This window comes from Dendrobates tinctorius, unplaced genomic scaffold (genome assembly GCF_039654945.1).
Source record: "Dendrobates tinctorius isolate UK_male_01 unplaced genomic scaffold, ASM3965494v1 ptg000135l, whole genome shotgun sequence".
Classification (NCBI taxonomy): Eukaryota; Metazoa; Chordata; class Amphibia; order Anura; family Dendrobatidae; genus Dendrobates; species Dendrobates tinctorius.
In genome coordinates this window covers 11,369,879-11,385,418 of record NW_027361803.1, presented here as the reverse complement: position 1 = coordinate 11,385,418, position 15,540 = coordinate 11,369,879, and the positions used below count along the sequence as shown (strand labels likewise).

Here is a 15,540-nt window from a genome sequence, read left to right as displayed (position 1 = left end):
TGTCCGATTGGAAGCCCTGACATCAGTTGCGTCAGCCCAAGTTGCACTACCTATGGCTGTGCTTATGCAACCCGAAACTTATTTCTCTGGAGTGGAACCTGTCCTGTCTGATCGATACTATGGGGATCCGAAGCAGTGCCATGGGTTCCTGGAGCAGTGCATGCGACATTATGAAGTTTTCAGTCAGCAGTTTTCCTCTGATCGGGTCAAGGTAGGATTCCTGATATCCTATCTAGCATAGCTCAACCCCCTATGTGAAAAAGGGGCTCCAATCACCTCAGACCTGAAGGCCTTCCTGGTGATCTTCCAAAAGGTCTTTGACAAGCCGAACCCAGAATCTTCTGCAAAAACTTCCCTTCCCACCTTCGGAGAGCAGACCAGACAGGTGTCGTGTGTGAGGAAATCATCATTTCTGGCCTGTCCTTTCAAAGGCTACTCATTTCCTAGCCTGCTGAGGCAGTTACCTGGGCAAGATCCATGAAGGTCGACTGTGTTTGGAAGGCTGAGCCAATGCCGGAACTCAGTAATGAGATTGGGTTGCAGTATCGCTGTGGTTGTTGGAACATCCCGACAGCCTTTGTCCAGTGAAATCTAAAAAACTCCAAAACCTTGAGCCAGTGGGGAGGCTGCGCTTGGTGGGAGAATTCCCTCTCCACAGATTACTGTGACTGTATACATGGCAAGTGAAGGCTTCAGTTCAGCGTGACAGTTCGTGCAGCAAGCTGTGAGGGACCGGTGTCAGATTCCCATCCAATAGCTCCAGTATCCGGGGAGAGTGTTGTCATGTGAAGGAAGAGCCCTACTCAGAAACAGTCATGTCATGTTGGAATAACTTGCGGTCCAGATGGGAGTGTTATACAAGGAAAAGATCGCATTCCATGATCTGTCTGGTATTCCCATAGATCATCCAGAGCTGAAAACACAAGTGCTCATTGTGGTCTGGAGATCCCGTGTGGTGCTATGTTGGGGACAGACGAGTCAAGAGAGATGTCTGGTCCTCATGCATCCAGGTCAGTCGTCAATCACTCCATCTTCTGCACCAGGTCTGCTATTCGCCAAGTGGTTGTTTGCTGGTGTCTCTGAAGAAAGGAAAGTGAAGGCGATGTCCCAACGATTATACCAAGCAGGCACACCGGTTTACTCACCACGCCAGCCCCACAGCATGGTTCTCCGGCGTGCTCCTACTTCTTGCTGTGATGCACACTGCAGCTAGTGTTCTCAACCCAAATCCCTGGTCCTGGTGCAGCCAGTGTCCTGAACTTGAATCCCTGGTTCTGGTGAGGCCAGTGCCTGAACATTGTCCCACGGTCTGTGTGTGGCCAGTCCCTTTTCCAGTATTCTAGACCAGTGTACCTGAGCTGCAGTACTGAGATCTGCCTAGGAGTGGTAGATAACTGCAGCCCAGGCTGTCTCCACCATTAGGAGCTCCAGTGAACACCTGGTATCTGCTTAGCTACATCCCTTCCAATGCAGGCCTGCCCTATGGTACAGTGGGTCTACAAATCCACTTGCGCCACTGTTGGGCGTAAAAGATTTGTGATAAAAGTTCCCTTAGTTTCCCCGAAAACAAGATCTTCCCCGAGAATAAGCCCCAGCATGATTTTTAGAGCAGGCTTGAAATATAAGCCCTACTCCAAAAAATAAGCTTTAGTTACAGTTAGGACCAGCATTTGGAAGGTAGGTGGGAAAGCTGATCAATTTCCAGGGACCCCACTCTCTTAGGGGCCTCCAGCATGTCTATTCCGAGGTTAAAATTGCTTAAGGACCTTTTAATGACATCACGTTCATGTGAGCATGATGTTGTAAGAGTATGTCAGGGGCAAGCATGTTCTTCGTCCCTTCTTAATAAAACGGATACGCTTTTTGCTGTGATGACTCATATGTATTTTGATAATGGTGCTTCAAATGTGTTATAATGACATTACGCTGTTGTATTATGTATAGGAAAAGTATAAGGATGGGAAATTAGTTATAGGGATAAAATTAGAGTGATAGGTATAGTTAAGATTCAGAAGTACAGTGAGGCCACAGTAGAATAGGAAATAGTTAGGTACAGTAAGGTAATAGTTAATAGAGACAGGAATGGCCCCAAATAGTGGAAGCTCAGGTAAATATAAAGGGAAGACTTTCCTGGGTTTAAGATAAAGTTGTAGATAGTGTTGATGTGCTCAGGTCAGAAAGTTTGGAGCAGAAGTTCAGGGCCATAGGGCTGAAAGTAGCTTCGACACTAAAGGAAAGGGAGCATCATGAGGACGACCACGACAAATTTCAGTTGTTGATCCTGAAATGTCCGAGGCTAGCGGCCTGAAAAAGGTATGGAGGAGGCTGCCTTACTTTCGTCCCCAAAGGAGAAAACAGACGGGGATTCACAGGCATGAATTGAGTCAAGAATCTGGAAAGCTGTGGAGCTGGGCAGAATATGCCAGGGGCAAGGAATATCAGCAAGGAAAGGGACAGCGCAGGCTGAAGGAACTGTTAAAAATCTAACACATTCTTGCTGTATCCGTGACTAAGACTGAACTTGATCTGCTGAGTAAAGTTGAACTGTTGAAAAAGGATTAAGAGTCCGTTGATGACTGTGTGGTTGTATCCAGATACGGGATCGTGGGACATGCAGAGACTTCAGGACCAAAAGTTAGTGCTATCCACTTTACACAAACCAAACGACAAACTGGACGTTATTGATTTGTTAGGTGCCAGGGTGGGGGAGAACAGCATCCCCTCACCCATGACTACCACTCTGCACAGTAGGCTTGAAATATAAGTTCTACTCCAAAAAAATAAGCCCTACTTACAGTTAGGATCGGCATTTGGGAGGTGGGTGGGAAAACTGGTCAATTGCCTAGGGCCCCACTCTCTTAGGGGCCTACAGCATTTCTATTCTGAGGTTAAAACTGCTTAAGTACATTTGATGACATCACGGTCATGTGACCATGATGTCATCAAAAGTCCTTTAACTGCAGAAGTCTAGAGGAACTAAAAGAGAAGACAGATTGATATTCAGAACCACAATTAGCAGGTACCATTTGTGCAGTGTGTGTATACATGTGTATGTGCAGTGTGTGTATACAGGGTGGGCCATGTATATGGATACACCTCAATAAAAAGGGTATGGTTGGTGATATCAACTTCCTGTTTGTGGCACATTAGTATATGGGAGGGGGGGAACTTTTCAAGATGGGTGGTGACCATGGCGGCCATTTTGAAGTCGGGCATTTTGGATTCAACTTTTTTTTTCCAATGGGAAAAGGGTTATGTGACACATCAAACTTATTGAGACTTTCACAAGAAAAACAATGATGTGCTTAGTTTTAATGTATCTTTATTGTTTCATGAGTTATTTACAAGTTTATGACCACTTATAAAATGTGTTCAAAGTGCTGCTCATTGTGTTGGATTGTCAATGCAACCCTCTTCTCCCACTCTTGACACACTGATAGCAAAACTGAAAATAAGCCGTAACAACATCTTTCAGACTAAAAAATAATATAAGACCATGTCTTATTTCCGGAGAAACTCGGTAGGTATAACAGTTTGTTTTATGGAGCCCAGCCGGGGAATCCTGCAGATATCCCCTCACTGTTACCAAGTTGTCACGAATAGCACTCGGTTGTCTCCAATCGTCAAGACAATTACACAATTGAGTGGTGATTGATGGACGAGGACATTTTTGACTTGTTTTTACAAATCAGATGGGCCCCCCTGACATCCACATGGGATTTATGCTCGAACCAATAGGTCCTTACAGTGCTTCCCAAGAAAATGGGCAGGTTTAAAACAATGCATATTATGGGCTGAGGGGAGTAACTGGGCATGTACCTATGCTAATGATGAAATGCGAAGTGTAACTTTCTTAACTACATATATGGTGAGATGGGATGGTTCCTGTGCTTCCCTTCATCCGGGATTGTATATTTTCCAATTACCATTCCACCAGTGACCTTTAACAATTTGTCATTTATTTATTTTATATTGATTTCAATTCTTGTAGTTTCTTTGTGGTAACGGAGGTTGGCCCAACATGACGAATCAAGGGGAGAGGTCCATGATTGACTTACCATAAATGCTTCCTGTTCTGTGTGTTATTTGACTATGTACTTTTGAGGGGGGGATTGACAAAGGTCCTGAGAGGCCAAAACATTGCTAATTTTCCTATGTGTACACTGAAGTTAATTAAAATAATTTTTGAGGAAGAAAAATACCCGGTGTCTTGGATTTTTTAGAGTACACCCAATTTTTACAACCTTGTAGAGAGGTTAAACCAAGTCTGAATGGGAAACGGAGTTGTGTAAGGGATACACCTTGTATGAATGGAAGAGGCCATGGTTACTTTCGCTTCTTGGCTGGATATTAGGCAACTCACAGTGACCATATAGTATATACACCTCTGATTCCAATGCATGGAATAGATATATATACTCTGGTACAGTCACTCTCAAGCTTCGCAATAACCCAAGAAGACTAGCTGCTGCAACCAATCGTTTATACAGACCGATTGGATACTCGTTAAAGATGTGCGGTTCATAGAGCAAGAGGCTATTACATTTTCTATATTTAAGTCAAAAGTAAGCAGTGTATATAAAAATATACAAAATATATTACAAAATGGGATACAGCATAAACAATCACGTAAAATAAAAATGGATAATAAAAGAAAAGTACTAAATCTGTGTCACAGAAATGGCGCAGGTCTTAGTGCAGGGGAACACTCCTTTTAGGAAAATTGTACTGAACCACAGCTTACTGTGTCTTCCAGGACTGACAATTATTATAATTCAAAATCTATATTTATCAGATAAAAGTCCCCTCCCCTGGGTGACCTCAGATTGGGGCAGGTTAATGGAATGTGCCTAGGTCCAAAAAAAATATGGAATCCCTGATTTTCAGGATATCTACCCACCTGGGGGTCCCAGGTGGGAGATATTAATGCCATATTTCCCATAATTATTTTAGCTTTCCATAGATCTGAAGCATGGCATATATGTAATTATCCATCTATCCAATATTAATTAGGAGCTGATGCAGCGACTACCCAGCAATGAGTGGTAAGTAAATGCGTTACGTTAGCCACTTTGTCACAGTGCTGAATATATGTAAAACTTACACAATTCACACAAAAAAACAATATTCATAACTGGACTTTGATGCCCTAATTTCTTACATCCTTGGCCAAATGTGGCTTTGAAGAGAGGAAACTTATTTTCCCAGGTGAGAAAAGTCACAACCCTCAGCCTCCTGTAACCACTGAGCACAGTCGTGGTGTCTGCTTTCAGGAGATAACCCACTACAATCACCTGTTCTTAGCAGGAGGTCATAAAGCAGATGAAGTGCTAGCTCTTGTTCCTTTCCCAAGTTATAATTAAGCCTTGCTTCAATGCTCGATATGAGGATGACATGTCCTTTCTTAAGAGATGGCTTTAGGGATTTTGTTCCCATTTTACCATTTCATCTATGAAAGGCTGTTATTGGTAAGATGGGTGATACCATGATGAAAGTTCCTGTTCAGGGGACAGATAAAAATTACAGGCTGTAATCTTTCTACCTGCTAATACTTAATTGTGAGCTGCAGCACCAAGCTCAGGCATGTCTACTCTGGAGACACAGCATTGTATCTTAATTAACCAGATATCTATTTTAGTAAGCCAGGAAGAACAGACTGTTATCTATATGTTGACTTATAATATGGAGACACGGGGGAGTCAGTGGCGCCCCCGTCCACTAGCCGAAACCGCATGGACCAGGGGTCATCCCACCGAAAACCCGCTCTCCTTTTAACGTGGGCATAACTCTACTCAGACAACACAGGTGTCATGCCTGCAATGTCCGTTATGCCTGTCATGTCCGTTATGCCTGTCATGCCCGCCATGTCTGTTATGCCGCATGACTCCTGGAGCGGTGTGCACGTGCACTGAATTCTCATGCCCGTTATGTCTCCTGCTGCAAGATGCCTGGAGTGGTGTGCACGCGCGCCTTACCTCATAGCTGCACGCCGTTGCTAGGTAACCATCCGTCTCTGCTCTGATTCTGCAATCCTCTGTATTCCTGGAACCCCTGATCATGTGACCTTTCCTATGTTCCAGTGCTGTCTGATTCTGCAATCCTCTATATATTCCTGTAACCCCTGATCATGTGACCGTTCCTATGTTCCAGCACTGTCTGATTCTGCAATCCTCTATGCAATCCTGGAACCCCTGATCATGTGACCTTCTCTATGGTTCAGCCCAGTCTGATCTAGCAATGCTCTCTATGATCCTGGAGGATCTGAACCGGAAGTCCTTCCCTGATCCTGAACCGGCAGTCCTGGTGCTATGGTGCTATATCAGACCGCCCCGTCCTATGGTCGGGGCCTGAGTTTTGTGTTGCTTCCCTGCATGGCTGCTTGGTCTGCTCGGTCACTCCCTCTATTCTGTGCCCCTGCACTCTGCCCTGTCGTGCGTTTCTGCACACGCTCTGTGCTTGTACTCTGCCTCTTGTCTCGTGCCATGTCTTGTGTTGTCTCTCGTGCCATGGTTGTCCTTGCCTTGCTTTGCTTTGTAGTACTTCTGCTGTTCTCTGCCTTTGCCTGTTTCGCCATGTCTGGTCTTTGCTATTCTGAGCCTTGTAGTGCTTCTCGTGTTTCTTGTCTCTGCCTGGTTTTCCGTACTCTGCCCTATGGTGCTCTCTTGCACATTTCTATGTCTAGTCTCAAGGCTCTGCCTTGACCCAGCTCTGGGATTCAGCCTATGCACCGCTGCTAGACTCTGTCCTATCATGCTCACTTGCACATTTCCACGCTAGTCTTAAGGTTCTCCCTTGACCTGGCTCTGGGCTTCGGCCTACGCTCCGCTGCTAGCTCTGTTCTCGCTCTGACCTGGTCTGTGTTTCTGCCTATGTTCCGTTCCGTGTTCCGTACCCTGTCTTGCCTTGTTTCTTGCCTAGCCTTGCCTTGTTTCTCGCCTAGCCTTGCCCTGTTTCTTGCCTTGCCTTGCCTTGTTTCTTCGTGTGCCCTTTGCATGCGCCTGGCCTTCCTAGCCTCCTGCTTGTGCCTCAGCCGTGCCCGCCCTAGCCGCGCCCACATGCTTGTGCCTCAGCCGTGCTCGTCACAGCTGTGTCACCTGCTATGCCCCAGTCGGGCTCGCTGGAGTCTTACCCGCCTGTTTGTGCTGCAGGCCGTCCAGCTAGCCAGTGCCCCAGCCGTGCTCTCTGTGCTTCCTTGCACTCACGCTGTCTCTGCACTGTGCTCTCCGTGCTTCTCTTAGCATGCGCAGGCCCTCGCCTGCCCCATGGCATACCTCCCCGTGCTTCTGTAAAAGTACGCACAGCTCTTGCCATGTATCCTTTCGTGCCCTCTCGCACGCACAGGTCCTAGCCTGTACTCTGTCCCTGGCGTGTCTCTCTGCACGAGCAGGACTCTGCCTTGAACCCTGACCCTGGCGTGTCTCTCTGCACGCGCAGGACTCTGCCTTGAACCCTGACCCGGCGTGTATCTCTGCACGCGCAGGACTCTGCCTTGAACCCTGACCCTGGCGTGTCTCTCTGCATGCGCAGGACTTTGCCCTGGACCCTGGTGTGCCCCTAGCATGCACCCTGCCAGGAATTCTGCCTTGGACCTCGGCGTGTTCCCTGACATGCACCATGCCTGGATATCTGTCGTGCCTCCTTGCCTGTACCCTGGTTTGCCGGATGCCCAGATCCTGCCGATCGCCAGAGCTCCGGAACCTGATGACCCTGTTGATCGTTGCCTGCTGTCCGGAGTCCGATACCATCATGTCCTTGCTGGTAACCAGGCTTGCCTCCTGGCACGTACCATGCCATGGACCATGGCGTGCCTTGCACGCACCTTGCCGTGTTTGCTTGTTATCACGTTTTGCACTGAATGTTATCCTGAACTTGTCTTAATGAAGATACCTTGAACTTACGTCTTGTCTTGTCTTGCTTCCTGCCCATCTTTGTCGTCAGACACTCCTACCTAGTGTCTACTTGAGCCGGCCGTCTGGTTCCAGCAGTCGTGGTGGTTCCTCACAAGGTCAGCTCGCCCTAGGTGGGTGGGTGCCACGACCAGAGGGTCCACTCTAAAGAAAAAGTCGACTCAGCGTAAGCTGACCTCGTCACACAGGTTGAGGATAAAACCGTGTGGCAATACTTTATTGAACCACAAAATAGGCAGATAACAAATAGAACAGTACCAGCACAATACCCAAGATGTTGCACATTAGAGTCTCACCCTAAGCCTGATTCGCTGGGAAAATAGCAGCTGTGACTTCAGAGCTTCCAGGGTCGACTACCCAACCTGTGGCGCGCACAGAGAGAGGAGGTAACAATGAGCTTAGGAAGATGATAATCCATTCATGTATAAGGCCAGCTGACTGGAGGGTCACAACCTGGCTTCATCTTCCTGGGCCGACTACCCCACCTGTGGCATGTACAGAGAAAAGGTAACGACAAGCTTAGGAAGATGATAGTCCATTGAGATACAAGGCCAGTTGAACTGAGGGTCACAACCTGGCTTCTCCAAACATCTCCATGGAGCCAAGTGATCGGTGGGTCTCAATCCTGGCTTTTTCCAAACATATCCATGGGTTCAGTGATTCTCAATGGAGCAGATCTTTATTCTTCCAGCCAGGGACATGGTCCCCTAAGCTGGCATCCTGTAGAATGTTAAATCTGTGTCCCTCATGATGGAGCCATGATGTCTTGGCTACAGTCTTGTAGAGTCCCTGGATGTTTTGATGTCTTAGCTTAATCTCTGGCTGTCTATGTCTCTGCATACAGAGGCATATAACCTCTTTTTATACTTAACAAGTGTCCTTCAAACCATCATTCTCAGATAAAGGGGAAGAGTGGTGATGTATTTGCATAGATTTTCCTCCTCTATTGTAAAAGTCAACAAACTGGATGGCATGGACAATGTGTAGTTAGCATATCAGCAAATATCAATTGTCATCAAGGATAAGAGCACGATATGTTACATCATATGTCAACTTACAAGTCAATATTACAGGCTTACACAAGCAAAATGTAAAACCTAAAACAAGCAAGAGTATCAGGGAATGGCTAGATGTAGGTAGGACAAATGTTTATACAAAATGATGCCATAGAGGAAACCCAGAAACACTAGGATTAGTGAAGCAATATCAAATGTATTGACAGAAAGTACACAAATTTATCATAAACATAATAATTGGTGAGATAGGCAGCTAAGAAATAGTAAGGGGGAGAGGATGGAAATGAAAATACCCTTAAGAGATTCGTCTCTCTCCAAAAGCCACACAACCCAGGTAGGTACACTAATAATTTGTATCGATATCAGATGCAACTGAAAAAGTTAATGGCTAGTAGGCTACATAACATTAGTGGGTATGAAAATGACCCACAATAGACAGTTGCTATGAGATATTGCACAAATGAATGACACTAAATAAAGGATAGAAAATATAACTCAAGAATATAAGCAGGGACACTGGAACAGTAATTGCTATAAAGTGGTCATGCATATGGTGATGCGATCGAGTAGATATAATACCTGATGAAAAGGCCCCAGTATCTAAGAAAAGCTCCTATAGATAGCAATTTCCATAGGAAAGCTATTAAGGCAGACCAAGTTGCATGTAAATAAGAAAAGCAATGAGAAAGCCATGCTGTTAATCCTGTCATAGAATGAGGTGCAAAGAGTAAATGAAGATGCAGCAATAGTAATGTTGCTGCTAAATGGGAATACCTTGTGAAATGGTGTCAGCGCTTGGGCGTGTGGCAGGAGATGAGAGGAGCGCCTGAACGCGCAATTCACCTGGAATGGCTTACACAAACAAAAATCTGTTTTCTTGACCAACCAGAAAGAAACAAGGAAATTCAAAAGTTAAAATATAGATAACAGTCTATTCTTCCTGGCATGCTGAAGATAGACTTCTGGTTAATTAAGATACAATGCTGTGTCTCCACCTGTACTCACGAAGCACTGGGTAATCTGAGATGCCTCGGAGCTCCCTTCATTATGCTGAATGCAGGACAAACCCAAACATTGGTGGACTCTCCTCAAACCTATCCCTCTCCCTTCCATTCTTCCCCTTATTCCCAGCCCGCACATTTTATTACTCTGTTGGAATTGAGCAATCCAAATTTTATAAAAACAATTCTATTAAATATTACTCTATTTAGCATTTGAATTATTTCTCAAGAAATATATATATATTGCATTCAGAATCAACACATAGGCATTTGCATAAAAACTACAGAACGCAAACATTTCTGTAGGAAATGATGATAATGCCGTAATGTGAAGGCAACCATATGTATGTAACAGAAGTGTCAATCACCTACAGCATATGCTTCCTACATGTGACCTGTGCAGTGATTTCCCTAGATGCTCAGTATGAAAAGAATCTATTTATTCACCAGCACCTGTTGTCTGGCAGTTTATTTGTATTCCTGCCTGAGGCGGTAAATCTGTTGTACAGGATTTAAAAACATACCTGCTTTTTTTCTATATACAAAAAATTATAATTTTCTGTCCACCTGCAGTCACCACTAGGGGGAGCTGAATGACAGTTATATAAATATCCTACTAGTGGTGGTTGTAGTGAGATATAATGTTATCCTTTGTCTATGGGTATTTAAAAGGGAACATAGGGTTTAGATTTGGGTCACAAATTGTTGAGGGAGGGCTAAATTAACCCTTCACGGTTGATCCAGTGATTTCCAAATTAATTCACAGGGCGTTGCTAGCAACTGGGAATGACCACACGGAGACGGGCGTCTCTGTACGGGAGGATCAAGGCAGATCACTAGTCCCCTTTATTTTAGCCACTTCTTTTATAATCTTTTGCTTAAGTATGCAAAGTTCTCAACTACCAATAGCATCATTTCACTTTATAAGCCAATAAAATTGCAAGAAAACTGGAAACTGTATATATGTCCGTATCCAAACAGCATAGAAAGTAGTATAATGGCATATTCTTCAGAGTTCTACACCACCTGTTCCCTTATCTTGCACTTGATGGGAACAGTCAGGTTTCATGACAGCCTGAATTTTTCATCCTAATTACAAAAATGTATCTTACAGCAACAAAAATGGAAAAACAAAACCTTCAGAGAAATGGAGAAATGAAACTTCAGCTCTGATTTTAGTTTTAACCCTTCACAAAATAATACATTTTGACAGGATGACACTAAAGAGGAATTGGCAATACTCTACTGCTATGATGAGCTCCAGAATTGCCAGTATTATTGGCATACAGCAGGTGGTTACAATAGGAAATCAGTAAGGTGCAGCTTCAGTCAATAGTTTCTGAATAGGAAGTGATGTCAGAGAAAGGGGTGTGGTTTGGGCAACCTCTGCTGCACAGCACAGTCACCTACAGCAGTAGTTATTATTCCCTCTGCTGCAATGTACATCAAAATAAAACATTTCTGGTCTTGGCATGTTACACCACCCTAGTAGCTGCATTTTACTTACTAAGAATAAAAGTTTCAATTTCTTCTAAACCTTTTTTTTGGTGTAATGTTTAGGAAATCATGGAAATAATGGCAACAATGGAGCACCTGGACAAGAAGGAACAAAGGGTGATAAGGGGGACAAAGGAGACATAGGTCCAAGAGGAGAAAGGGGGAACTCAGGCCTCAGAGGAGAAAAAGGCTACCCAGGTGTTCCTCCAGAGCTTCAGGTAAGAGTATGACATCACTTAAAGGGGTTTGTCCACTTTTTATTATTTTTCTTTGGGTGGTCCAAAACCCAAGGTGATTTTCCTACTAAATGTCTATGTGTTTAACTTAATAATCAACTCACTTTTATAATGAACTACAATTAAACATTTCCTACCATTCCCTCTCTGCTATACCTTCCTGTCTGCTTTTTTTTTAATTATTTTCCATTTACATCATCAGAGGACACTGCTGTAGCTGCTGTCCTCACCTTGAAATGAAGCGTCATCGGGAATATCTGTTTTGTAGGAATATCTCTTCTCCCTGTGTCTTGTTCTTTCTAATGTGCACTGACAGTGCGCTCACTTGTCGGCTCGTCACTTCCCTTTAGAGCCGACGAGGGAGCGCACTGTCACTGTGTGTTCAAAGGAATAATGACACTGTGAGCAGCAAGCTCATACTGAGCATGCTCAATAGAACAGGGACTAGCCCAGCCCCTGAAATGGAGGTCACAGATGAATCTTATTTTCAGGGTGGGAAAAGCAGCAGAGACTGCAGCCCCAGCCCCGTGATGATGTCCTAGTTGAGTATCACCGCATACACTGGGAATTCTCAAATAAAACGTCATTGAATTTAAAAAAAAAAAGAATTAGAGAATAAGAATAGAAAGGAGAGGGGACAGTTTTTAAAATTATTTTAACGGTGAAAAATAAAATCAGAAATGTAAATAAATATGTTTTTGCTTGTGTCACCATTTTACAGAACCCGTAATGCTTTCACTTTTCAGTCGAAGGAGCTATTTGAGGGCTTATTTATAGATAAGACATTTCGATCACTTTTAACAGCATTTTTGCGGTATTACCATGTGGCAAAAAAAAACCCCAAAAACAATGCAATTTTTTTTCTATTTATGGCATTTACCGATTGGGTTAATTGTTTTTATAGTTTGATAGATTTTACTTTTTGGATGTGGTAATACCTCATAAAGCGGGTGAAATAAGTAATTTAATAGCCAGTAAAGGCTATGCAGACAGCTGCGGGCTGATATTCATAGCCTGGGAAGGGGCCATGGATATTACCCCCTTCCCAGGTTACAAATATTGGCCCCCGGATGTTGGCTTTCCCTCTCTGGAGCAGAAAATTGCGCGGGAGCCCACGTAATTTTTTTCCCGTTTTTTGTTTTCAAAATTAAACATATTGTTTATTAATAAACATCAGCCTTGCTATTAATTATTTATCTATATCTTTGGATCTGTGAAGCGTCAGGTTCCGGGCGCTGCGCAGCGGGAATCCTGTGCATTGCCATCTGCTGTCTCCGTCTCCCATTCCTCCCTGGCCGCAGTGGAGCCTGCTCAGCAGACTTCACGATCCCAGCGCTCTGCCCACACCAGCATTGTGGGTTTGGTTGCTGCTGCCACTTCTGGCCCAGCTATGGCAGTGCAGCCTGTCCAGCAGCAAGACATTCCAGAGTCTAAGTCCTTCCTTCGCTCCACTGAGCATGCTCATGAGACGATCTCCCACTGGGGATCGGGAGTCACATGCTCAGGTCCTTCCCCAGTTCTGATTGGTCCATCTGGAGGATCAGGAAGGTCCCGGAAGGGCACGGCTATAAAAGGCTCGCATGGCCGCCCTGCCATGCGCTATGATAGACTCTGAGACTAAAGCATTTAGTGTGTGTGTGATGATGGATGAATGAGCCTGGTGACTGACGCATTATAATTCCCCCTTCCTTTGATATTACGTATGGGTGAGGGATTAGAGTCAGTGCTTCTGCTCAACACTGCATAGCGCCGCAGTGTTGCTCCACATCTACTGCTAGCGCCTAGGGCGTTGGCCACTATAGGCCTCTTAGGCTACTGCTACCGCAGTGTCCGCCAATGACGCCGTGCGCTTTCGTAGCGCTTTCCGGGCCGCTTACTAGGCTTGTTAGTGGCGTCCGTCAGGGCGGACACTGCACACCTCGCAGCAATGGTTCACACCCCGTAACCTGTGACGCTAACAGGTTGCGGTTGTTCGCCGGCAGGCATGTGTTCACCGTTTCAGTACGCACCGGTGTCCGGCTTTACCCCTATACGCCTTTCCCTCATTGTTTAGCAGCAGAAGGTCACCGCCGCACTGTGGGCCCTGGGCTGCGAACGCATCTTATATATCATTTCATATTTATTATTTGGTGCGTTCCGCCAGCCCCGTAACAGGATCTATCTATAGATATATCTATGGATATATGTATGGATAGATATGGATAGATATGGATATATGTATGGATAGATATGGATATATGTATAGATAGATATGGATATATATATCAATATATCTATCGATAGATATATCCATCTATCTATCCCATATCTATTTATCTAGTAGCCAATAACGTTTGGGAGCCTCCGATTGGGCGTTTTTAAAAAAAACGGATCCGTCGAAAAACGGAAGAAACGGATGAAAAAAGTGATTCAACGGATCCATTTTTTCGCCGGATCCGCTAGACTAATCCAACGAGCCAACGGATTGTGACTGACGGCAAAAAACTGATGTGTGAAAGGGGCCTAAGGCTACTTTCACACATCCGGTGTGTTTGTTCCGGCGGCGTGCGGCGGAAAGCCGGACCGCCGGGTCAGGCCTGCAGCGTTGACACCGGATGCAGATGCGGCGACTGATCCGGCTTGGAAAGCATTTAAAGGACCCACTCCGGGGACGAGAGAGGCGGCGGTATGCGGGGGGAGAGAGAGAGATACGCGCGCGCGCCGGGCACTTGTGGGTTAAACCTCAGTGTCCGCGCAGGCGCTGTAGAAAAAGCCGTTCCGGTGCTGCAAAAAAAGTTGCAGGCAACGTTTTTTGCTGATGCCGGATGGTGCAGGTTTGCCGTTTCCAGCTAAAAACGGAGGCGCCGCATGTCCATCTGTGTGCCAAAACCGGATCCAATTCCGGATCCGGTTTTCACACTTTTCGCCGCATCGTGCCGGATTCAAAAGGCCGGATGTGTGAAAGCAGCCTTAACGTTACGGTTGGTGCTCCTACATACGGCAGTTAGAGGCAGGTCCTGGCTGTTTGTCACACTGATCATCTCCATCAGTTCTGGTGGTTGTCAGGTGTAAACAGTGAATAGAGTCAAACAGCACAGCGCCATAGAACATGTAGTGGCCCTTCTCGGTATTACAGCCTCTTAGAGAGGGAGAACTGTGCAGCACTGTTCACATCATGTGGATACTTGGGACTATTCCCCTGTACACTTTATATTCTTTGATTGTGACTTCTATCCTGGTATCTGTTGGCGCAAGACATTTATACACCGTCTTGGGTCAGAGCAATGGCGCTAAAATAAATCGGAGATCAAAATGACCCCCAATGACTCCTTAACTTATAGACCACAAGTCCATAATTGAAGAATTTTGTCAATAACAATGCAAGATTTTTTTAACTTTTGGTAATTACTGTAAGTTCGATGGTCAAGATATCGGGAAGGCCCGACGCCTCACGCACAGAAGCACATTTCCGGGCAGTTTACAGCTGTTTTTTTAATTATATATTGTGACAGAGTCACTGGTGAAGTGATGGAGGGGGAGATGCGGGTCACTGCGCATGATGGCGTCAGTGATATAAAACAGAATATTTTCCTCCAGCACACTAGGTGTTGGGATGGTTTATGGAAAGTTATATTATGGGTTGGATTTAGTGGACATTCATAGAGTGGGAGGGGGAATGTGTATATATACACAGAGGGGAAAATAAGTATTTGTTACACTGCCGATTTTGCAATTTCTTCCACCTACAGAGAATGGAGAGGTCTGTAATGTTTATCGTAGGTATACTTCACCTGTGAGAGACAGAAAAATCCAGAAAATCACATAATAATAATTTTTATTCATATAGCGTCAACGTATTCCAGGAGTAGGGACATGTAAAGAGAATAAAAACAATACAACATAT

At 44.9% G+C, this 15,540-nt stretch overlaps 1 protein-coding gene across 1 annotated transcript in view; it reads left to right on the top strand.

The window, feature by feature from the left end:
- Positions 1–15,540, top strand: part of C1QTNF3 (C1q and TNF related 3) — an 86,656-nt gene that overhangs the window by 27,767 nt on the left and 43,349 nt on the right. Inside the window, exon 3 of the mRNA XM_073543991.1 lies at positions 11,485–11,639. Within this exon, the coding sequence (XP_073400092.1) occupies positions 11,485–11,639 (155 nt within the window). The remainder of the gene's footprint in view (positions 1–11,484; positions 11,640–15,540) is intronic.